Source organism: Gallus gallus, chromosome 1 (genome assembly GCF_016699485.2).
Source record: "Gallus gallus isolate bGalGal1 chromosome 1, bGalGal1.mat.broiler.GRCg7b, whole genome shotgun sequence".
Classification (NCBI taxonomy): Eukaryota; Metazoa; Chordata; class Aves; order Galliformes; family Phasianidae; genus Gallus; species Gallus gallus.
In genome coordinates this window covers 75,527,757-75,552,003 of record NC_052532.1, presented here as the reverse complement: position 1 = coordinate 75,552,003, position 24,247 = coordinate 75,527,757, and the positions used below count along the sequence as shown (strand labels likewise).

General features: G+C 40.7%; 1 protein-coding gene and 1 long non-coding RNA gene across 7 annotated transcripts in view; one reads left to right on the top strand and one right to left on the bottom strand.

The window, feature by feature from the left end:
• Window positions 1–12,222, bottom strand: part of LOC124417656 — a 34,868-nt gene extending 22,646 nt beyond the window's left edge. Inside the window, exon 1 of the long non-coding RNA XR_006933138.1 lies at window positions 12,124–12,222. This is a non-coding gene — a long non-coding RNA (uncharacterized LOC124417656). The remainder of the gene's footprint in view (window positions 1–12,123) is intronic.
• TEAD4 (TEA domain transcription factor 4) overlaps window positions 1–24,247 on the top strand; it is a 67,218-nt gene that overhangs the window by 19,628 nt on the left and 23,343 nt on the right. For 5 of the 6 annotated variants that reach the window (NM_001306152.3, NM_001001337.2, NM_001001341.1 and 2 more), the window contains 3 exons: window positions 913–1,164; window positions 22,805–22,869; window positions 23,739–23,801. In NM_001306152.3, coding sequence (NP_001293081.1) covers window positions 942–1,164; window positions 22,805–22,869; window positions 23,739–23,801 — 351 coding nt within the window. In that variant the 5' untranslated portion in view covers window positions 913–941. The remainder of the gene's footprint in view (window positions 1–912; window positions 1,165–22,804; window positions 22,870–23,738; window positions 23,802–24,247) is intronic. The other variant, NM_001001340.2, reaches the window with a different exon arrangement.

Genomic DNA, 24,247 nt, shown 5'->3' with positions numbered 1-24,247 from the left:
GTCAATGTAAATACAGTGTCTGGATTGTCTGAATTTGCTTTCTGGATAGAAGTTTTAGCAGCTCTGCTTAATGACTTCAGTCTCCATTGTAGGGTTTTATAAATAGACTATAGTTTTATAAAATTTATTGTAGCTCTCAAGAGCTAGCAGCTGCCTGCTTAGGTTCAATGCAATAACAGTTTCTGCTCCTGCCTTGTGGCAGTCTAATAGCTTAAAAATGGTTGAGGATAAAAGGACAGAGGAGCATAGAGAACTGAAGGAACTTGCGAAATCTTGTTCTGAAGATGAGCAGTAGAAACACTGTAAGTAACTAGGACTCTTAAACTGAAGTCCAGTGCCTTGTTTTTTTAGTCCTGGTGCCTTTGACTTCTGCCAGGATATAACTGTTGAGATTTTGGAGACACTGCATTAAACTGCCTTGCTCCAGGAACTGCTCTGTAGAAGTTATTTTTAGAAGCTTTTAGAAGCTTTTTAGAAGATCCTTGAAAAATGTCAACGTTAAAAATGGCACTGACCACTAACTTCAACAGCATCTAATTTATTAATCACTACTTCACTTTGTATAGTCTTTCATATAGACTGAATAACTGTTATGTGTGTTTCAGTAAGCTAAATAACACTTTCAAAGTTAATCACTGCAGTAGAAGGAAATTAGGAGATAAAGGCACAGGCAAGAAGATTGTTTCTGAGAATGGGGAAGTGATAGAGAGTTATGAACCAAACAGATACTGCAGCAGGCTTTATAGAAGGATTTGTAGAAAAGGTTTCCAAAACAAGCATGACTGATTTACTGTTTAAGATAAACTTGAAGTAAAATCCTTCCTCATAGACATGTTTTAGTTTCTTTAGTGTCACCTCATTTTTCTAAAGGAGAACTTCAAACTGACAGATGGGATATGTTTGTCATCACAGGTTCTGAGTCTGCTTCTCCACGTGGCACCTTGGAGCTTCTAGCTGGCACCATTACCTCCGAGTGGAGCTCTCCTGCCTCCCCTGAGGGGAGCAACGATTCAGGGGGCAGTGAGGCCTTGGACAAACCAATTGACAATGATGCTGAGGGTGTATGGAGTCCAGACATTGAGCAGAGCTTCCAGGAAGCGCTAGCCATCTACCCACCATGTGGACGGCGGAAGATTATCTTGTCAGACGAAGGCAAGATGTATGGTAAGGAGAAAGAAAGGACACATCACAGAATTTGTGACAGCCACCATTTCTGTGCAAGCCACCATTCCGTGTTCTGAATGCAGTCTTTCTTCTCAAGCTATCCCGTACTGATGTAGTTTGTCACTTCAAGTTGTATTTAGGAAAATCCATGAAGATTTTAATTATCATGAGGTTCTATAATCCTGTAAAAATCAGAAGGAATCTGCAAATTGGGGAAAAAAAAAAAGAACAACCTATAGGTTGGACGCTTTCTTTCAGAGAAGAATTGGTAAGATAGGTCCCCAGAGCTGGGCATGCTGCTGAACTAAATTCTGGATAGGTATAATAGTTCCATGGTGTGGCTAAGTCTGTCTTCTGAGTTATCTCTCACTGCTATCTCCAAAATTCTTTTCCTAACAGGTAAAGGCTCGTGTGTCTGGTACCACAATTCAACTCCCAGTCCCCTGACTGGCCCTGTAGATAATGTGCAAGCAACTGCAGTTTGTTACCTAGCTATACTTCTGAGGCCTCAAGAAGGGCAGAAAACAGACCCTTCTGGATGCTCTTTTTTGTTGTAGTTTGCTCTCTTTTAGCACAAATGCTTTTCATCTGCAGGTTGTTCTCAATCCTGAACACAGAGAAGCACTGGCTTGCAGCTGCAGCAGGAGTCTACTTCTTAGGTGGTAGACATGATTTGGAATTTTTGACCCATTCCACAGTTAAAAATTCTTTCTTGATCATGTCTGCAAAAAGCAGATCTGGGCTGGAACCTCTAGCTCAGAGTATTGGAAGGAGCCGCCTGGTACTTCTGTGACTGTGTACTTCTGAGGTTGAGAGTGCACAGTCTTTCATTAGAAGTCCAAGGTTAAAACTGTTTCTTGGTGCACTAGCATGGATCTTATGGAAGGCAACAATCCCCTAGCCCAGTCAGTGGTCTTTTTTTTTTTTCCACTTCTGAAATTGAATCTGCCTCTTTGAAGGCCCTTTCATGGAAGGCCATGCCCTGAAGTTTCATATAGAGAACTTAAGAAGTCATTCTGCAGTTTGCTGTCCACCTGTCATTGTTCCCTGAGCAAGGGGATTAGGTTGCTCTCACTGAGGGGTCTTCTTTATGCAGCCTTATCTACAGTTGATCATTTTAATGGCTATATGCATTATAATATTTGTAATCATGCAATATATTTTGAGTAAGTCTAATCACCCTGAAGCTCCTTAAGTGTCAATATTCTGATGCAGATATCAATTTCTGATGTATGATGTCTCTAATACTGTTATGGATGTGCTATTGAACTGATCCAGCTAAAAATTTACACAGCCAAGAAGGAGGAAAAAAAGAACTTCAATTTGAATAGGCCTGCAGGTTTGTTTCACTGGCCAGCTTGTGCCAGAATTTGGAGAAGGAATGGTGGAAGTGGGAATGAGAAGTTATAGTTTAAGTGAGGATAGAACTGTTTCTTTCAGAAGAAATGCTTGCTTAAAATGTTGTTCAAAGTAAAGTCTTACTTGACAATGTACTTTGTGGTGCCTTATGGTAATGAAGCAGAGATAGAGACATGCTCCTTGCTGCTCTAAGTCTGCTAGTTTTCGTAACAGTTAGTTTTTAAAATTACTGGTGAAACAGTTGTGTTTTAAGACTGTCTTCATTTACTAATCATTCTATGCATAGTCTTTGGACTACAGATTTAGGATTAATGTGTCAGAGCAGAGAGTAAAAGGTACTAGAAAATTCAAGTGGGAGAGCAAAAGCAAAACTGAAGTAGAATGAATTACAAAAGAGTGTGAGAGTTAGCTGGATTTTGGTCTGACATTTTGTAGAAAGTTTTTGTTTAACTACACTTGTGAGCTGGAGAAGGTAAATAACCTACTTGCAGGGTAAAAAGTCTAAACTTGGCTCTGGGAGAAGAAATGAACCCAATTTTCTCCAAGCCCTTTCCCACTGCTCTAAACAGGACAGTGTCCCTGCTTGCCTTCAGTGCACCTGTTCCCACCACGGATAGTTAGTTCAGTGAACTCCTGACAAAATCCTAGTTCTCCTTTGCTTACTAGTCTCCAGGATCCATGCCAAGGAAGTGGGGCCCTGTCTGGGATCTGTAGAAGGATATGACCAGACAGGGAGAATAAATATAGTCTCTGATTGCATCTTTACTGTTTATGAGTCAGGTCACAGAACAGGATATACTGTATGTGGAGTAGGTCCTGCCTCCAAGGGAAGGTTGTAGCTGTTCCATGGCTAATTTCCACACAATTCATTGAAACAGAGGGGAAAAAATGTTACACAGAACCATATATGCACCCTTCTCTTGACAAATGGGAACTATAGAATGACAGAGTAATAGAATATCTTGAGTTGGAAGGGAAGCATAAAAATCACTGAGTCCAACTACTTGCTCCACACAGCCAAACCTTTTCACTCTTTCCCAGTAAGGAGTGGTTTATGTGATACTAATCTTCCTTGCATGATGTTCCCTTTCCCAGAATCTGTACTGTGTGCAATTCATGGAGTTCTCACCTGTTGAGAGGCAACCTGCTATCAGATGAAAATCAGTAGCTTTTACCAGTAAATATTAGTGTTAGTGTGCATCAAACCATTATGAAAAACTTGCACTTCTTGGTTTCAATCCATTTAAAATTGCACTAAAATATGAGTTTCAGCCTGTACACAGGCCTCGTGCTCATGTTTCCTAACCTCTTCAGAGTTCATGTTCTTACAGCTCTTCAACTGACAGTCTTTGTTGCTGTGTAGAGTGTATGGAGTAGACATTGTTCCTACTTCTTCAGCAAGTCAGTGAAATTCCTGATGCTTTTGATTGATTTATTTTTTTCTTTCATAATCTTTTTACCTCTTAGATATGTTGTACTAATATAGGCAGTATATTGACTGAATAAACTTACACTGCAGCAGTGCTCATATGCAAGCCCTTGCTGTCTTTTCCAGCAGTCTCTGCTTAACACCACTGTGAGGCATAGAAAGCTGTCTTGTCTGATTTGAGATGCTCTTTCTCCTAACCGTTGTATTGATATTGGTATCAGAAAATCCAGGGCACCATTAACTTACCGATTTAGTGCTTTCTGGTACTAGTAAGGTCCTGCAGGATAATTCTCATAGCACTGTTACCTACTAGTAACTAGTGTTACCTACCATCCTGCTTGTAAGCTTCCTTTAAGTACTGCAAGGCTGGAATGAAGTCTCCTCAGAGCCTTCTCTTCTCCAACCTAAACAAGCCTAACTCCCTTAACCTCTTTGTAGGAGAAATGCTCCAGCCCTCTAATCATCTTCATCCCTCCTATGGACCTGCTCCAACAGCTCTGAATCCTTCCTGAATTGATTTACTGGGGGTCGCAGACCTGGGCACAGTCCTCCAGATGGAACCTCACAAGGGCAGAGCAGAGACATACAATCATCTCCCTCGCCCTGCTTACCTCCCCTTTTATGATGCAGCCCAGGATACTGTTGGCCTTCCAGGCTGCAGGAGCACACTGCTGGCTCATGTCCAGCTTTTTGTCCACCAGAACCTCCAAGTCTTTCTCATCAGGGCTGCTCTCAATGAGTTCTTCTCCCAGTCTGTAGACATATCTAGGATTGCTCCAACTCAAGTGGAACACCTTGCACTTGGCCTTGTTGAACCTCATTATGTCCACATGAGCACACTTTTCAAGCCTGCATAGGTTCATCTGGATGGTGTTTCTCCCCTCTTTTGTGTTAATTGCACCACTTGCTTGTTGTCATCAGCAAACTTGCTGAGGGTACACTCAATCCCACTGTCTTGGTCATTGATAAAGATGTTAAAGAGCACTGGTCCCAGGAAGGGCCCCTAGGGGATGCCTCTCATCATCAGCCTCCATCTGGACTTAGAGCCATTGACAACAACCTTCTGGCTACAGCCGTATAACAAATTCTTTATTCACTCAATAGTCTAGCCCTTAAATCCGTATCTCTTCAATTTAGAAATAAGGATGTGGTGAGGGACCATGTCAAAGGCTTTGCACAAGTCCAGGTAGATGACATCAGTTGACCTTCCTTTGTCCACTGATGCTGTCACTTCATTATAATGGGCACCAGATTGGTGAGGCATGATCTGCCCTTGATGAAGCCATACTGGCTATCTTGGATCATCTCCTTGTCTTGCATGAGCCTTAACATCTCTTACAGGAAGATCTGTTCCATGATCTTCTCAGGCACAGAGGTGATGCTCACTGGCCTGTGAGTTGTCTGGGTCTCCCTTTTTCCAGTTGCTGGGCACCTTGCCTGACAGCCACAATTTTTCAAATATGATGGAGAGCGTCTTGACAACCACATCAACCAGCTCCCTCAGGACCCTGAGATGCGTACTGTCTGGCCCTGTAGACTTGTACACATTCAGCTTCATGAGGTGGTGTCAGACTTGCTCTGCTCTGACACTGGGAGGGATTTTCCTCCCCCAACCTCCAATTACAATTTCAGGGATGCAAGAGGCATGGGAAGCCTAACTGGCAATGATGACTGAGGCAAAACTCTCATTAAGTACCTCAGCCTTCTCCATGTCTGAAGAGGTCAGCTCTCTCTTTTTGTTTATCAGAGAGGGTACGCTCTCCTTTGCCTGTCTCTTCTGCCCAGTGTATCTAAAGAATCCCTTGTTATTTTTCACACTCCATCTGTGCCTTAGCTTTCCTGATCCCATTACTGCACATCTGGACAGCACCTCGATATTCTTCCCAAGCTTCTCATCCCTGCTTCTGCCGCTTATAATTTTTATCTTTTTCTCCTCAGTCTGACCTGCAGGTCCTTGTTTAACCATGCTGGTTTCTTACCTCATATGCTTAATAACTTATTTTGGGGAAAGGGGCACCTGTAGTATATGTACCAGATAAATCACAGAGTTCAAAATTTACCACTTTTGAAATGCTTAATTAACAGCCATAAAACTGTTTGCACTTGCAATTGATAGAATGAAAAACACTGACTATGTCATCTTTATTTAACATGCTTAGTGAACAGAAGTAAATCAGCAGTTTTGCTGTGTCCCACATGTTCTTTTTTTTTCTGTATTCTGCTGATTAAACAATGGGTACTGATCCTTTGTGATTTTAGCAGATTTATAGTTCCATTTTTATATGTCAGGCCTAAAAGCAAGCATGCCGTATGGGATTAAGTTATTCCCAATATATAGATCTGCAGACACAGAGCATTACTCTTTTGGATCTCCCTTTGGCTTTTTCATTTTGGAACTTCAAATATTTATTATTCTCCAATAAAAAGTTGATCTGTAGCAGCTTACTATCAGCAAAGTACTTCTGCTTCTTTATGTAGGAGATTGTACAGTGCATTTAATTTGTTTCTAGTTTAGTAAACCAGCCTTACATATTCTGTAGCTGCATCCACTTTTCAGTACTGTTACCTGAGAGATGACTTTGATTTTATTTGTCAGCTTTTTCCCTTGTAGCAAGTCATTGTGATTCTGGGTAATTACACATTTGTAGTTGTTTTCTGAAAAGCATAATAAAAATCCCTAACGTTTCCTTCTACTTTTCCAAATACTCCCTTCTTTCACAATTGGATATAAATATTTCCAGTTGCTAACCTGCTCTTAAGTAAACAAAACATGCAATTACAACTTCAGGCTGAATTCAAAACCTGGGAACAAAATCAGATACAGGGAAAAAAAAAATCAAGTCCACTGACTAGGGTTTATTTTTTTCCTGAAAACAAGAACATGTAAATCTCTTCTGTCCAAGCTTTTGCAAAAAACATTACCAGAAGGATCTCACAAACATGGGTAGAGTTCTAAGAGCAATAAGTGTACTAGGCTTAATATTGAGCTCTGGGAGTTGGAGGGACTGATTTAGGAGTAAAGATTAAAGAAGCTAAATACACAGCTTGGCTAAGTGATGACTGAATGGTAGAGGGGTAGAGGAGACATAATAACAATCTAAAAATATTTGAAGGGTTTTAACATTTAGGAGAGAGGGATTTTATGTGGAACATATGAGCAGGACTAGAATTAATTGCAGAGAAAGAAGGAACATAGAATGAATATTAGAAGAAGCTTCTCCATATCTAGAGTTCAGTGCCTAGAGACCTCTGCCATAGGAGTTAGAATGGAGATGTGGAGACTTTTAAAATGTATCAGATAAAATTGTAAGGAATGTATTTGTAAAATTAGTCCTAGAGAGTTGCCTGATGTGATTGTGTTTTATATTAATGAGATGGATTATAGATTGGCCTTAATATGATTTTATACAAGAAGCAGCTAAAAGTGGCAGTATTCTCATTCATATAGGATTCAGATAATGAGCACAGAAGAACTAGGACAGTATATTTCTTGAAACAGTTGCTCATTAGCTGATCCATAACAAGCTATCTACTGTCTGTGCATGGCAAAGGTCTGGGCAGCAAAACTGGAAAGGCTGTGTGCAGTTTATGCCCAAACAGATGGTCTTGCAAGTCTTGGTCATTGTGTAGTGGAACTCTGGGGCCAGGGTAAACCTGCTGCTGAAAGTTGTCGCCTTGAACTTCTGACCCATTCTCTGTGTACTTCAAATTCTCTGGATCTCAATGCATGCACGCAGACACAGTCATGCTTTATTGCTAGCTTCTGGAAGAGGAAACAAGACTGTTTCCACTGAAACTCTTCTATCTGAAGCGTCTTAAGAATTCCTCTTCTTTTCACTATAGTGTGCTTTGCGCAGTTAACTGTAAATTCCTTTTTAGGAACTTAGGTTTTATCTATGGACTGGAATGCCAGTTGTGTTACCTCAGCAAGAGCTGTTTATACAATACGTGTGACCAAAGTTGTTGACTGTGGTAGTCAGAGGTCTACTTCTATGCATGATGTTTCAGGGAAACACACATGGAAGTGTGTTATTTAGCACAATGGTACCTCAAACCTTAACTGGAGATTATGAGCCTCCCTACAATATGAAGAGTACATCAGCATCTTCAACTGTAGAATCATTAAAAAAAAAAAAAAGAGAGAGAGAGAGACTGGGATGGACCTTCAAAGGTCATCTTACCTATTCCTGTGTGGAGAAAGAAGAGTCAGCTCTACTTAAGCCATTTGTGTCAAGCCCAATACTTTTATGGCTAAAATTGAAGGAAAGTAATTTTAGATACAGCAGCTTTTATCTAGAAGTTAGTTGAAACATTTCAACGTTTGCAGATTTCCTTTTGGATCCATATGCATGGTGCCTTGCAGCTTACATAATTTTGTCAGCCTCCTGTTCCTGCTTTCCTATCACCTCCTGAATAATTGTTGCCCAGCTATCTGTCAGACTTGTGAAGTTTTTTTGTCCTTGTTCTCTTATAAATGACAATAATCAATACCTCATATTCACCTCTTACAGAATGAGTTGAACTGAGCAGTGGGATATGGTGAGAGGGAGTTAGGTGAAAAGGCAAATACTTTTTCAACAGTAGCCAGCCATTCAATGGAGTTCAGCTTCCCATGAAGCTATGACTTGATGGTTTTAATTAAACTTCCACATACAAAATCCATATTCATTTCTTTCTGTAATACAAGAAGAGTTTCTGGGTATCCTTGCTGTCCTTAAGCTGTTTCATAATTTCTAGTCAGTTGGGCAGAACTAGGTCCTGATATGCAGGAAAGTGTAGCGGTCAGAACTTCATACAAGTACCAAGCCAGAACAGGCTAAGTGCTTGAGAACAAAGTTCTTCATTGATCATGCAGCAACTGGCTGAATTAATCTCATAGACCACTTTTTAACTCCAGTTTCTTGATAACTGGAGCTCTTGAGTATTTGGTTAGCCTTCCATGTGGACACATGAACAAGATTAAATTAGCGCTTGGGCAGAAATCTGCAAGAAGTGGAGTACTCCGTCCTAGGGTTCTGAAAGAGATGGCTGATGTGGTTGTGGAGATGCTCTCAATCATATTTGAAAAATCATGGCTGTCTGGTGAAGTCCCTGGTGACAGGAAAAAGAGAAACATTACTCCCATTTTTAAGAAAGGGAGAAAAGAAAGACCCGTGAACTACAGGCTGGTGAGCCTCATGTCTGTGCCTGGGAAGATCATGGAGCAGATCCTCCTAGAAGCTATGTTAAGGCACATACAAGATAAAGAGGTGATTCAAGACAGCCAGCATGGCTTCACCAAGGGCAGATCGTTCCTGACTGATCTGGTGGCCTTTTATGATGGAGTGATGGCTTTGGTGGACAGGGGAAGGGCGGTGGAAGTCATCTACCTGGACTTCTGCAAGGCCTTTGAACGTGGTTCCTCACCACATCCTTCTCTCTAAATTGGACAGGTGTGGATTTGAAGGATGGACTGTTTAGTGGATTAGGAATTGACTGGCTGGACGCAGACAAAGGGTTGTGATCATTGTTTCTGTGTTAGGGTTGAGGCTGGTCAGAAGTGGTGTCCCTGAGGGGCTGGTCTAGGGACCAGTGCTCTTCAACATCTTCATCGTGACATAGACGATGGCATCAAGTGCACCCTCAGCAAGTTTGTAGATGATACCAAGCTGAGTGGTGCAGTCGATATGTTGGAAGGAAAGGAAAGCATCCAGAGGGACCTGGACAGGCTGGAGAAGTGGGCCCATGAGAACCTAATGAGGTTCAATAAGGCCAAGTGCACTTGGGTCGGGGCAATCCCAGGTATTTATACAAACTGGGGAAAGATCTCCTTGAGAGCAGCCCTGCAGAGAAGGACTTGGGGGTCCTGGTAGACGAGAAGCTGGACATGAGCCAGCAGTGTGCTCGTGCAGCCTGGAAGACCAACTGTGTTGTGGGCTGCATTAAAAAAGGGGTTGGCCGACAGGGAGAGGGAGGTGATTGTCCCTCTCTACTCAGCTTTTGTGAGACCCCATCGGGAGTAGTGTGTCCAGGCCTCGGGCCCCCAGTACGGGAAGGACATGGAGCTCTTGGAGCAGGTCCAGAGGAGAGCCACTAAGGTGATCAGAGGGCTGGAGCACCTCTCCTATGAGAAAAGGTTGAGGGACCTGGGCTTGTTTAGCTTAGAGAAAAGAAGCTTCTGGGGAGACCTCAGCGTGGCCTTCCTGTACTTGAAGAGAGCATATAAACAGGAGGGGGAACGGTTGTTTATGGGAGTGGTTAGTGATAGGACAAGGGGGAATGGTTTTAAACTGAGACAGGGGAGATTTAGGTTAGATATTAGGAAGAAGTTTTTCACCCAGAGGGTGGTGACGCACTGGAACAGGTTACCCAAAGAGATTGCATATGTCCCAACCCTGGAGACATTCAAGGCCAGGCTGGATGTGGCTCTGGGCAGCCTGATCTACTGGTTGGCAAGCCTGCACATGGCAGGGGGATTGAAAATCAATGATCATTGTGATCCTTTTCAACCCAGGCAGTTCTATGATTCTATGATACTGTTGGTGCCAACAGAGGCAGCTGGGTAGAAAATGAGGAGAAAGAGGGATTCCAAAGTTTTTGCTATCCTTTGAGGCATTATTGAAGTTGAGATTTGCTTTCACATACCAGTCAGCTATTGACAGTTGTTGAAACAAGCAGGAAAGACTGTTGCCCTAAGGAAGAGTTAAGCAGATGTCTGAGTGTATAATGTAGCACTTGGACTCACGTGCACTAGAGAATGTTATTAAAGATAGGTTTCAGTGTTACCATCAGTGGCCATGTATTTTTAACATGAGTAAAATATGTTTATGTGTATTTCACATTGTAATTCTCAGATGTCCTAAGAGACTAAAAGCTGTTAATTTGGTATGATTTTCGACATACACTTCTCACTGGCTTTTTTGTGTGTTACCTGATACACTCTCTGACATGTGAAAAATTCATATTACTATATGCAGCTGCTTTGTTGTGATTGTGGAATTTCCCAGCCAAAATGTGTGTAAACAATTGCTCATTAGTCTTACTTGGGAAAGTATCAGAACTGTTGCTGCTGCAACCTTTACTATGTATACGAGGGTTATTGGATGGATTATCTGTAGCCTATAATAATGCGGGAAAACACAGTTGATGAGGGCATTGAATTTTAATGCACTGAAAAATGCTGTACTTAATGTTGAGCGTCGGTGCAGGGTTGCGGAGCCTGAGGCTTCCCATTAGAGTAATGGTGAGGGATTGCTACATTTATACATAGCTACACCTTAGTAAAAGATCGTCTTTACAGAGAATAATCCCATGTACCTTTGGGAAAGATTAGGAGGTAATTCTGTCCTCAGAGAAATGATTCAAGGACAGTAAGAACATTTCTTGTTCTCTTGCCAGTGTATGTGTGTTCTAGGGTTAGGCGGAATACAGTTCCAGGATACAGTTTCTTCGGTTGCAAAACAGGTTTAAGAAGTTCTGCCCTGATTTGTTCTCTGTTCACTTTACTGTGTGGCCACAAAAGGAACTGGGTAACCAATCCAATTAAAAATAGACTGAAGGGAAAAGGAAAAACAAACAACAGCAACAAACAAACAAACAAAACACCATAAACCCTGCAGCCAACCAAACAAACAAAATCCTACAAAATCCAAATTGAATGCCTTATTTTTTAATTTTGGTAATTAGTTTAGAGTGATATATGCCTGCTTCCCCCGTCTTCCTTATTCCAGAAATTTACTCAATATGGCTGCACACAGAAGATGATGAAAAATTTTAGTGAGCAGGAATGATCAGCTGGGGAGAAGGGAAGCTCTTCAAGTTTGTTGCTGTAACAACACATCTGGTGACTTTTCATCTATGTCCACTCATTGCTGTGTACCAATATGAAGCTACAAAAAACCTGCAGGCTTTGTAATTATTATCCCTCAGCTGTTGCACTTTGCATGGAGCATCTTAAACTGTCCACCAGGAAACAAGAGTTACAGAATACAGATAGCCCTTCTTATGTTCCTAGGTAAGGATTTAATTTATATGTTGAATGAGAGAAATAAACATTTATACTTCCTAGCAAAAAGGTCTTTAACAGGGTAGAGGGTTTAAGTATTGAGACTGTAGAACAAATGAAGGCAATGACAGAGCCTTTATTTGAGAAATAGGCACACGAGGAAAAGATATCAAAAGGAACGACTCACCCCTCCCGGTAACAGCGCTCAGAGAGAGACGAGCTGAGGAATGTGTCCCTCCCCCGTTCGTACCGTCGCGCCGCCGGAGAGAGGGGCGGGGGCAAAGAGAGGGACCCGCGCAGACTCAGACTGCACAGGAAGTATTGCAGAGACAGAAGGGGTGGCTCCAGACCACCACCCCCCGTTCCAGGCACTCACCCACTCACATAGCCCACCCATTGGTTCAGGCTGTGACCCTGGAATTCCACTACAGAGACGAATTAGTAAATTTAAAAAAGCTGCATTTTGTGACCGTAGATCAACTCAACTGCTGTTTCTCCATATGCAAAGGGAAGAAATTATATTTTGTCATCCTTATGAAGTATACTTAAGTTCATAGTTGAGAAGTGTAGCATCTTCTTTTCTAAGAAGAGTATATGTCCTATTATGAACAGGTACTGGTCTAGTTTAACTAACACATTCTTCCCCAGCAAATAAAGCTTTAACGTCTGCATCATTTCAGAGGAGGAAGGAGCTCAGCCTTTCACAGTCAAATACTAAACACAGATTTATCAAGGTAGAGCTGAAGGTGTGGTAGTGCTAATCACTTCATTATTGTGTTTGTATTAATTTGATTGTTTTGATAATTTCTCAAAATTTTATTCTATGGACTGCAGTGTGCTCAGGAAGTTTTCTTATGGAAGGTAAAAATGGAGCAAATTTGAGCATTGGATGAATAATCAAAGTGATAGAACTCCTAGCTGAATATAAAATTCTCTGATGTGTGAAACTGCTACAGGGGCTCAAACTTGACTGCTAACTTAACTGGCTCTGCAGTGACAGGGGAGAGGTGTCTGCATAGAACTGCCTAGTGCGCTGTAGTGAAATGCAGCATGATTTTCTATGATCTATTTCATGCAAAGTCCTAGTATGATGATCATAATGATGTATTCTTTCATTGCTTACTGAATACATCTTGTTTCTGGATTCAATATATAACTTAGGAAAAAAATACAATTTGTTAAAAATAGTGAAAGGAATTTGATCAGAGTTAACTCTGCTGTTGTTAATAAATCATTTAAAGAGTTGTCTGCACCTCTTATCTCAAAATCAACATGCTGCTTTTGAAATTCTACACTGCTGTTGGTTTCACTTGCCACAGGGGTTTGCCACAATTGCAGTCCTGATGAATTTAAAAAACATGACACCATACCACACTAGTTGCTCAGCATGTTAAATTTAGAAGCACGATTGGAGTCAGAAGAACAGTGAAGAACAAACAGCAGAGTTTACAGATTAATGATGGGGAAGCAGAGGTTGGAGGCTCCCAAGGAGAGGTGGAAAGATAAGGATGATGGAATCATAGAATGGCTTGGGTTGGAAGGGATCTCAAAGATTATCTAGTTCCAACCTCCCTGCCACATGCAGGAGTGCCAGCCACTATATCAGGCACTCAAATGAGTTGCCCAGGGCCCCATCCAACCTGGCATTGAACAGTTCCAGAGATGGGACTTTCGCAACTTCTCTGGGCAATCTGTGCCAGTGCCTTGCAACTCTCTCAGTGAAAATTTTCTCCTGATGTCTAATTTAAATCCTCCCATCTTTTATTTTAAAACTGTTCCCCCTCATCCATTATCTACCTGTCTAAAAAGTTAATTACCCTCTTGTTTATAAGCTCCCTTTAAATATGGGAAGGCTGCAATTAGGTTTCCCCAAAGCCCTTCTCCAGGATGAAGAAGCCCAGATCCCTCAGCCTTTTTTCATAGGAGATGCACTCCTGCTCTCTGATCACCCTTGTGGCCATTCCAACATCTCCACATCTCTCTTGTGCTGGGAGGCCACAGCCTGGATGTGGTCCTCCAGATGGAGCCTCATGAGGGCAGAGTAGAGGGGGACAATCACCACTTTCAACCTGCTTACCACCCCTTTTATGATGCAGCCCAGGATACCACTGGCCTTCTGGTCCATAAGTGCACACTGCTGGCCCATGTCAAGCTTTCAGAACGCCTAAGTCTTTCTCATCAAGGCACCTCTCAATGAGTTCTTCTCTCATTCTGTAGGCATATCTGGGATTGCTCCAACCCAAGTGGAACACCTTGCACTTGGCCTTGTTGAACCTCATTAGGTTCACAAGGGCCACTTCTCAAACCTGTCTAGGTTCCTCTTTTGAATGTCATCCCTTCCTTCTGTTTTATCAACTGCACCACTCAGCTTACTGTCATCAGCAAACTTGCTGAGGGTGCACTCAATCCCACTGCCTTGGTGCCAAGACAGACCCCTGAGAAACACCACTCATGACCAGCCTCCACCTCTACATACAGCCATTGACTACAACCCCTTGGTTGTGACCATCGGACCAATTCTCTGAATAGTTCACCACCCTTCAAATCCCTGTCTCTCAAATTTAGAGACAAGGATGTGGTGTGGATCGTATCAAAGGCATATAAAAAGGAAATGAATATTGAAGGATTTTTATTGACTTTGGGGATAGCCTCAGCTTTGTTGGTTGAATTAATAGTAAAAGTAGGAGCTGAGGGAGGGAAGGGAGGGAGGGAAGGATTAAACTTTTTGAGGAGTCTGGGTGCTGAACATCCCCAGTGTATTGTATACGTGGTATGTGAAGACAAAGATCTGACAGAAGGATGAGAAAGACGTGGGAGATATAGAGGCCAAAGTCTAAAACTTCCCAGACAATTTAGAGAGAAAAAAAGGAGATCTGAAGGTTGAGAATGAGCATTAATGACTGTCAGCAGTCAACAAAGATAGGAAGGAATGATGTGAACCCAGAACTGTAACCTCAAAAAAGCTGGGCTAGAAAAATGGAAAACTAAGAGGAGTTACTTGCCTTTGGTGACTTGTGGTAGAGGGATCTAGTAAAGTTAACATTAAAACTTATGTTAAGGATGATATCAGTAAGAGCTAAGTGTTTGTGCATCTTGCTGAAAAGATGGTAACAGTGATCAGAATGATTAAAATGTTGTTTAGACACATGCAGCCCTGTTTGTGGAAAAGGTGATTCCTGGGAAGACATTTAGTGTAGCTGGGAGGAAGAAACAGTTCCATGAATGACAGCAAGTAAGGCTGTGCAAGGAATTAAGGACTTATTGTACATGTTTATGTGAACAGTGTAATTCTGAAGTAATCTAAAAGACTTGTTTTATGTTTTGCTTTGTATGTGTAGAAAAATATTAACATTTGGTGGACATCATAAGTATACTTAAGTTCCCTCTTGTGTCTAGGTTTATTGGGCATGTGACGTCTGATGCACAGTTCATTATTTACATCTTTATTTTAATCTACAGTTAACAAGATGCTTAGCAAGTTCAGGAGACCACTATGTCACAGAAACTGTCGTTAAGTGACAGACTGAAATTATAGTTGAGGTGTTTTCCTTGACCTTTCATGGGACATAACTGCATAGTTATCTCTGTAGGTCTTTGCTGCACTTCACAGACAGGTAGGTGCATGCAGTAGCTTTGAGAACAGACAGATATATCTACCAAGAAGCAGGTATTTTCATTCCGCTTCCCACTGAAAGGATTTTGCAGAAATCTCAAGTTCTTTGCTCTGATCCATTCCAGAAGAGCCTTTTGGTTCTTTTACCTGAATTTGACAAGTCTTAAAGAGAAGCTTTATCTGCCTCTTGTACAAGCAGTAGTATACCATTACTAGCTGAAAACCAGCATGAAGCTTTGAAGTAGGTTTGGAAATGCTTTTTATGGCTGTGGGAATTCTTTTGATTCTTTTTTCCCCTTCGGAGGTAGGCACTTCTTTCCTCATACACTGAGAGAGAAAGAAAATCCTTCCTTGTAGTTGCTGAATTGAATGCACAGTTTTGCAATTTAGCGTGATGGGGTGTGAAAGCTAAATTAATGCCCTTGGAAGTTTATCTGTTAGTAGTGAGAGGCAAAGAACATGAGGGAATGAGGGAGTATCTCTCTCTCTCTCTCTCTCTCTCTTTTTAAATGCCATTCTTCCAAGGGGGTGGCTTCAGGGGAGGATAAGGAGCTTTTGGGTGCTGGGCTTGCTGTTGGTATGTTGGCTCAAGCTTCATGAAACCCAACACATTTTCAACAGAGGAGATACAGGTGTCGGCAGATTTTGGTGACCATGGCAGGCCTCAGTAGAGGTTATTCTACAAATACAACATATGATCAGAAGGGCACCATACATGGCTTCAAAATATGAACTATCTGAAGGTTTATGACAGTTCTATCTGTTCTGGCCAAGTGAGCAGTGTTAGCCTTTGCTTAGCCCACAGCCAGAGTAGTGAAACTATGTGCTTTCTATAGGCTGTGAGCCTTCAGACTTCCAGCAGTATAGTACTTGCTTACATTTAGCTTCTGGTAAAGAAAACAAGGGACACGTGTTTCTCCTGCAGTTTTTGTTCATGGTAATTTAATACATTCTTGCTACAGAGATTACTGGGTTTGACAGTTCGTGTAACTCTATCTTCAGTAACCCTTGTGATATTAATGTCTTTTTGGGGTGATTTGTTTTTTGCTACCAACATCTTTATTAGCTTAAAATACTCTTCCATCCTGTGTTTTTTACTGGCTCTGAGGGGACGTTATTCTGGAAGAGGAAATCTGTATGTTTATTTGAAAGGTGGCAAGTAGGAAGTGAATTCTAAATCTGGAATTCTAAATCCATATTTAAATGCTCTCCCTAGAGAATTTCTACATCAGCTTCTGTGTAATTTGCACAACAACTCTGCAATTTTTGCTAATGTTGTCATCAAAGACAAACAGTTAAACACATACTTGGGGAAAAAAACACTCACTTTTGCAGACTCAAACTAAATTTATTGCCTTTCCTCTCCACTTCCTAGTCTCAGCTTCCCTAGTTTTATTCTCTCTGTATTACACTTAGTCCCTTCTGGTTCCTTTGTTGAGGTGGAAGGTGGCACATTTTTTTCCTCTAGTGCTCCTACATGGGTTCTTCATGGGCTGTAGTAACGTCAGAGTTGTCCCAGCTCTGACATGGATCCTCCATGGACTACAGTTTCCTCAAACTACTCTCTCTGCCTTGGGACACCTCTTTCCAAGAGTACATAGCCAGCCATATCCCCAGCAATGTGCACTTCCACATCTCCCTCTTTTTTCCCTCCTCTTCTCCAGATGTGTATTTCTTACATCTTGCACGTCTCCTTTTGTACATCCTCACCTCTTCTGTTTTTATTTTTGTTTATCTCTTCATACATCTCCTGCCTCTAGTGGCTATTGTCATTTCTGAGATGTTTGAAAAAAATTGGCATATGCTCCTCTGATTGAAGTTTTGGCATGTGATAGCTAGATTTCATCCATTTCGGAGATGGCTAGAATTAACAGTGACTGGCACAGGGCTGTTCATGTCATCCTCTTGCACCAACAGCCTTGCAGCTATTTACTATTGAAGAAGAGTAGTGTGTTGTCAGACTGCTCAGTCTGTATAATTTCTTGACTTCCATGGAATCACAACAATCCTAATCTTAGTCTCTAACATTTATTATACTGAGTTAGGAATCCATTAAAATTTAATTGTGCTAGGCTGACTTCAGCCAGTGCCTGGAGCATTTCTGTGTATTCAAATTGTTTTATTTGTCAGATACTTTAAAATTTGTCTGCCTAAAATTCTTCACATCTGCTCCTTTCAAGGCTAGTTGTTCCTATCTCTTCCATTCATTCATTTCCCACTGCCCCACAGAGGGTCCTTTTGATATATATACATTTCCCTTCTTGTTTCTTTGTGGATGAAAGAAGATGTTAAAAACCTGTTTTCCACTAGTTTCCCACATCTGAAGTGTATCAAACTGACCTGAAATTCTGGGTAAGCGAATGTCTGTGGCATAAGAGCCTTTTCTCATCACATCACTTCTGTTGTTTCTTACCTTGCAAGGTGGATCCATATCAAACAGGGGCTGTAAATAATTTTCTTGGCACTAGTGAAAGGTGTGTGTCACTAGTGCTTGGTATGAGCTTTGTAAAAATGTTTACATTAGTTGGCAAAACAGTAAGGTGGAATGTAGCAACAACAGCATCTGCTCCTATTAAAGTCTTGGGCGAGTCACCATGCTTTGCTGAAGCTGGGAACTGAGAATGTCAATGGTTACATGCTAGGCATTGTATTTCTGGCGCAGCAGTAGTTCCTAGTTTGTGTATAGAGGAGCTGGGGCTGCTTTTTTTTTGTCTCAGATACAGACCTTATCCTTCCCTACACAGAATAAGGAGAGCTTCTGAAATAATATCATTATGAAAAGACAAAAACAGGCATGTCCAATCTGTGACCTGGCCCATCCAGTTCCTGTGGCTACCCCTGCCTCATGCCATCATGATGCCAGCTCTGCTCCACCAAGTGGCTTGGCCCAGTGACAGGCATGCTACCATCACTCAGCGATAACCAAACTGTGCTGACTTAAGTTATGGCAAACAATTTTATGCATTTTGATAAATTGGCTAAACACAGCCCCATTAACAGTGAAAAATCTGCAGCCTTTATTATTATTATTATTATTGATAAAGGAATTTTAGAATATGTTGCAAGATCACTGAAAAAAATCATTGATTTATATTTACAACTCCATTTTCAGTGGACTAATACATCACCTGTGGATTTTCAAATGGAACATATAGCATTCAATCATATATTCAACTAAAAAATCTGATCATGTTTATTTACCAGACTTTTCTAATACCTTTCCTACCAAAAAGAAATATCCCTCGCTTCACAATCATACCTTATTCATATTATCGCTTTTTGGTAGTGCACATACACATTTGTGAACAGTTATTGTCAAGGATGAAGTACAGAAAGAGTCAGATTCCATAAAAAATCTCTGATGAACACCTTGAGAACTCACTGTGCGTTGCAAGCACTTTAGTTGAACCAGATATCGATGAATTTCCTTCACAAAAATAAGGTCAGATATCCCACTGCTTTTCTGTTTTTGTTGCTTTCTCTTCTTTAATGTTCTAATAAAATATTAAAAATAAAAAATAATTAATTTTTTAAAAAAAGTTTTGTTACTTATATACTATAACTATATATTATATTTTACAGGGGCTGCTCTGAAAGTAATGCCTCCTATTTTATTATGTTGGCCCATGATATCCAAGGCGGATGTGGGTGGTATGGCTTTCCCAACTGTATTTTGTTACATTTTGTTGCTGTTTGTCAGCAGGAGAGCAGCAGTCTGACAAAATGGTGTCTAACACAAAGGTGTGTCATTTAATTCTTTCACGAAGGAAAAAAGGCATTCACTGTCATTCACTGATGCTTGCTTACTGTTGATAGAGACCAAGCAGCAAATGTGAACACAGTGAGGCAGTGGGTGGTACATTCAGCAGTGGCGACAGTGACAGTAGATCACCCCTGCTGGTGCAGGTTTTGACAAGTGTGGCATGCAGATTCCTGTACATCACTGATGAAAATGCATAGCAAATAGTGGTGACTATGTTGTGAAATAATATTTTGTAGACAAAAATTTACTCTATCAAACAGAGTTAATGTGCTCCTTGTATCTTCTGTAGTTTCCATGAAAATAAATAGGAGGCATTATTTTCATAGGCCAAGATGTTTTCTATTCATTCAGTGCAGCCCACAGAAGCCAGAAAGTTTGACATTCATGGATTAAGATCTGTAAATGTAAAATGCTTTTCTGTTCCTTCCTGTTCTTTGGTTATGTTTCATGAACATGGTCTATCTGTAGTCAAGGATATTTACATTATTCTTTTTCTGGTACAGATGGTATTAGTAACTTGGCCAGCCTTTGCCTGAAAGATTCAATGGTAAATCTCTAGCACAGAATTCTTCCTTACATTCATTTTTTTGCAGGGTTGAATTAACAAGGTTTTATAATAAAAACTTTTTTTTTGTGTGTGTGTATGGAATATTAAACTCAATAAAAATTACATCTCTTTTCCACTGCTTGCCTTCTTGATGTCTGTGATGTCCTAACATACATGTTCTCACCATACATTTCTCATAGAAATGGAATGTTTTTTAACAGTTACAGATAAAATTCACGTAAGCGGTTGTTTGCTTCCCCTTTTATTCCTGCTCCATTCCTCAAACAGTTGCAGCCATATAGGATGTCTCACAGCCTTCTAGTTCCCACTCCCAATTTTAATTGAGGTACTGTGTCACTAGTGTTGCCACCACAGATGTATCACTTTGCACAGCCTGCTCTTTCCGTCATGTTAAGGTCTCAGTAAGGTCTGTCTGGTTAAGGTATGCTTTTTATATAATATATGTATTTATATTTATATTTATACTTTTATATATAAAGCCCCTATCACCTGACTGATAAATGTTCTTTGGAACCATTCTGATGGCAGGACTAAGAACAGGAGTCAGCCTGTTAGTACCTCAGCATTTCTGTTTCCAACCAATAAAAAAAATAAATAAATAGCCTTGAACCAGCCCACGGTTCAGATATGTAGCTACTATTTTGTTTCTGCTCTTTATTCCTTGGTCACACTCTTGATCCAAAGAACACAGACAAATCTGGTTATCTGATCAGATTTGATACATGGAACCTGCATAGTCTGCCTCTTATCTAGGTGTCCGCTCTCAGTTCTGTGTGGATAGCTGTGATTAATCTTTCTACACCTGTTTACTTCTGAAGTTGTCAAAAGCTCAGCCTTCTCTGCATCTCTTCCGGATTTTTAAATCCTGGACCTCAGTCTTCTGCAGTTTCTTGCTCTCGTTCCAGGCAATTTCAAGTTATTCCTAAACTTTGTTTCATTACACTTTTCTTTCATGTTGCTGTTAATACCATTTCCCTCATTTGTCACTGACAAAACCTTCTAACCGCCTTCAGCCTGCAATGACTACTTGTTTTGTATTCAGACATAGATTTTTTCGTTTCTTCCAGGAAGTGCTCTACCTTCTTCCCACAATCTTCCAATAACTAAGCTTCGTTCCCTTTTTAATTTTTATTTTTTTGGAATGTCACCCAAAGCCTGAAAGTATTTTAATAGACAATATCATTTCACACTGCTAAATTCCGTGTAACTATTTTTATTTTTTCTTGTACTTTGAATCACAGAATGACAGAATCATTATTTAAATTAGAAGGTATCTCTTGAGAGATTCCTCTTCTACTGCAGCAAATTGCTCAGGACAGTGTCCAGCTGGGTTTTGGGTATCTTCAAGGATGGAGACTACACAATCTCTCTGGCCAACCTGCTCTGCTGTTACCAATTACTCTCACCGTAAAGCAGAGTTTTTTTTTTAATCTTATGTTCAGATAGAATTTCACACGTTTCATTTTGTGCTCATCTTGTCCTGTTACTGGGCAGTATTGAAAGTGGAGTGCATCCCTCTTCTTCTTTCCCTCCCATCAAGCATTTCTATTCAGTGATAAAACTACCCCTGATGCTTCTCACTGTCTTGTGTAAAGATGCTTCAGTGCTTTAACCATTTTTTTTGTGAACCTTTGCTGAACTCACTCTAGTATGTCTATGTCTTTCTTGTGCTGGACTCTATACTCCAAATCATGTAAGCAGTGCTGAGAAAGGGGGAATAAGTGGATCAGCTCCATTGACCTGCTGGCAATACTCTTTCTAACATAGCCTTGGGTGCTGCTGGCCTGCTTAGCTGTAGGGGCACATTTCTACCTCACATTCAGTTTGTTGTCAACTGGGACACCCAGGTCCTTTCCCTCAAAGCTGCTTTCCAGATCATCAGTCCCCAGCATATACTCATAGGTGGATGGTTAAGATGGATGATCTTGTAGGTCTTTTCCAATCTTGGTGATTCTATGATTTGATGATGCAGGGATTACTTTTTCCCTAGGTGTAGAAATTTACATTTCCCTTTTTTGAACTTCAAGATATTCCTGTTGACCTGTATTTTCAGTCTGTCAATAGCTGTCTGAATGTCAACTCAGCCATTTGTTTTATCAACCAATCTCACAAGTTTTGTATTGTCTGTACTTTCTGAGAGTGCATTCTGTCCTATTGTCCAGGTTACTGATGATGATGTTGAACAATATTGGCCCCAGTACACCATTTTTCTTTAATGGGACTTGATGCCACTGTTCAAAATCTTCTGGGCCCAGCTGTATAGTTTCTAGTTCACCTCCTTATCTACTTACCCAACTTACACATGCTTCCTCAGCTTGTCTATACAGATATTATGGAAGATAGTGTCAAATGCCTTACTAAAGTAAAGTACACAATCTCTACAGCTCTCCAATCATCCACTAAGCTGGTGATCTTGTTGTAGAAGCTATCAGGTTGGATAACAGTGATTTCCCATTTGTAAATCCATGTGAACTACTTCCAACCTCATTCTTGTCCTTTGTGCATCTGGAAATGGGTTTTAGTATTAGGTTCTTCACTACTTCCAGGTATTGATGCGTTGCTGACTGGCCTGTTGTTTCCTGGTTATTCCTTCTTGCCTTTCTGAATGATTGAAGGTGAATGGCTTTCTTCTTACTTTTCTGTTTCTAGTAGTGATTTTGATCCTTGCCTACAGCTTCTACATGCTGTGGTAGCAAAAGTATTAAGCAAAACATTAGTTTCTACTTTCTTACTGACAATTTTAAGCTATATAGATGCAAGGTGAGAGATAGAATTTGTAGCCCAAAGTTCAGCCCCTAAAACTCAGACCTCTACCATGTGAATTAATCAGTACCTTTCTAAAATCATCACACTTCCAATCTTTACAGATAGAACTGTTTTAAAAAAATCTCTAATTTTGTATTTGCATTCTTTCCCTGTTTCAGGCCGAAATGAGCTGATTGCCCGTTATATTAAGCTGAGAACAGGGAAAACACGCACAAGGAAACAGGTAAGTGTAATGTATTCCATATAAACTTTAGGTGCTTTGGACCACTGCACATGTTGTGAGGACATAAAAGAAATTCCTTGCTATTCACTTGCTATTGGTTTCTAACTTTCATAGAAAGAAGTTACTGTTTAACAAAAATGGTAGGAAGTCAGATCAAGAATTTTATAACATGACTACAGTGCCTACATCTCTCATCCATCTCATGACACAATTTTTCTGCTGTTAAACAGTGTGGGCTTTTATTTGTTTTGGTTACTAATGAACATTTTAGCTAACATAAATGGCAGGGTTTTGTTCAGACTCGACATACAGACAACAACGGTGATTTTGAAAACACATGGCACATGGGATGAAAAAGATGTCTCTGTGATTTGGGAATAACAGTACAGGTTATTCTGGACAAAGCCCTGACAAACCTGGACATACATTGGATAGAGGACTGAAAGGACTGGATTCCTTCCAACCTAATTTTTTCTGTGATGTATTTCAGATCAGATTCTGAAGTTCTAAGAGTCAATACATAGTGGCCAAAGTCATATAACATTTTCTCAAGGGTAGGCCAAGATGGAAAGAGGTCAAAACTCTCAATCCTCGGGTATATGGATAGGTTCTTCAGTTTCAGAGAAGATCTCTGGCTTTATAAAGCCATTTGAATGGTAAAAGGCCTTAATCGGCCTGTCTCTTTTGATCCTCTACCTCACTTAATCACAGTTACTTTTAGAAAAGCATCTCATTATTGCCTCAACTCCTCTCTATCCATCAACCTAAATAACTCCCTGTTGCATAAGGTACCTAAAGTAAACTTTACTTCTGCAAGCAGCTACCAAATACTCCTCCAGACTGAAGACTGATTTTGTCCTTCAATGCAGGTATCTAGTCACATCCAGGTCCTGGCAAGGCGGAAAGCCAGAGAGATCCAAGCCAAGCTCAAGGTATGATGGATATCCTTTATCATATCATGCATTCTCCAAGTCAGCTGTTCTTTCATCCTCTCTGTCTTTGAAGAGCCAAAAAAAAAGGGTGAGATTATCCACTGAACTGTGGTAAGCTGGGGAGGTAAAGGTACTTCCCAGGAAGTGCTGTGCAAACACTTGTATTGTTGGAACTCCATGACGTCTGAAGCACTTCTATTTAAAGAATAAAGAAACAATAACTTTTGTTTTAATGTGTCTGATTTCTACCTCCGGTTTATACTTCTGTCTTTCAAGTTTGAATGTCTCTTGGACTTGGGAGCATGGGAAGAGAGTTCAACCGAAAAGGTGGAGCTTATGGTTACAAATGTTGGCCTGTAATCATTCCCAGGTGTTTTCTGTGCCTTGGCAAGGGTAACTTTACAGGTACTGGTATGCTAGTTCTACTAGTGGTTGTGACATGGAGT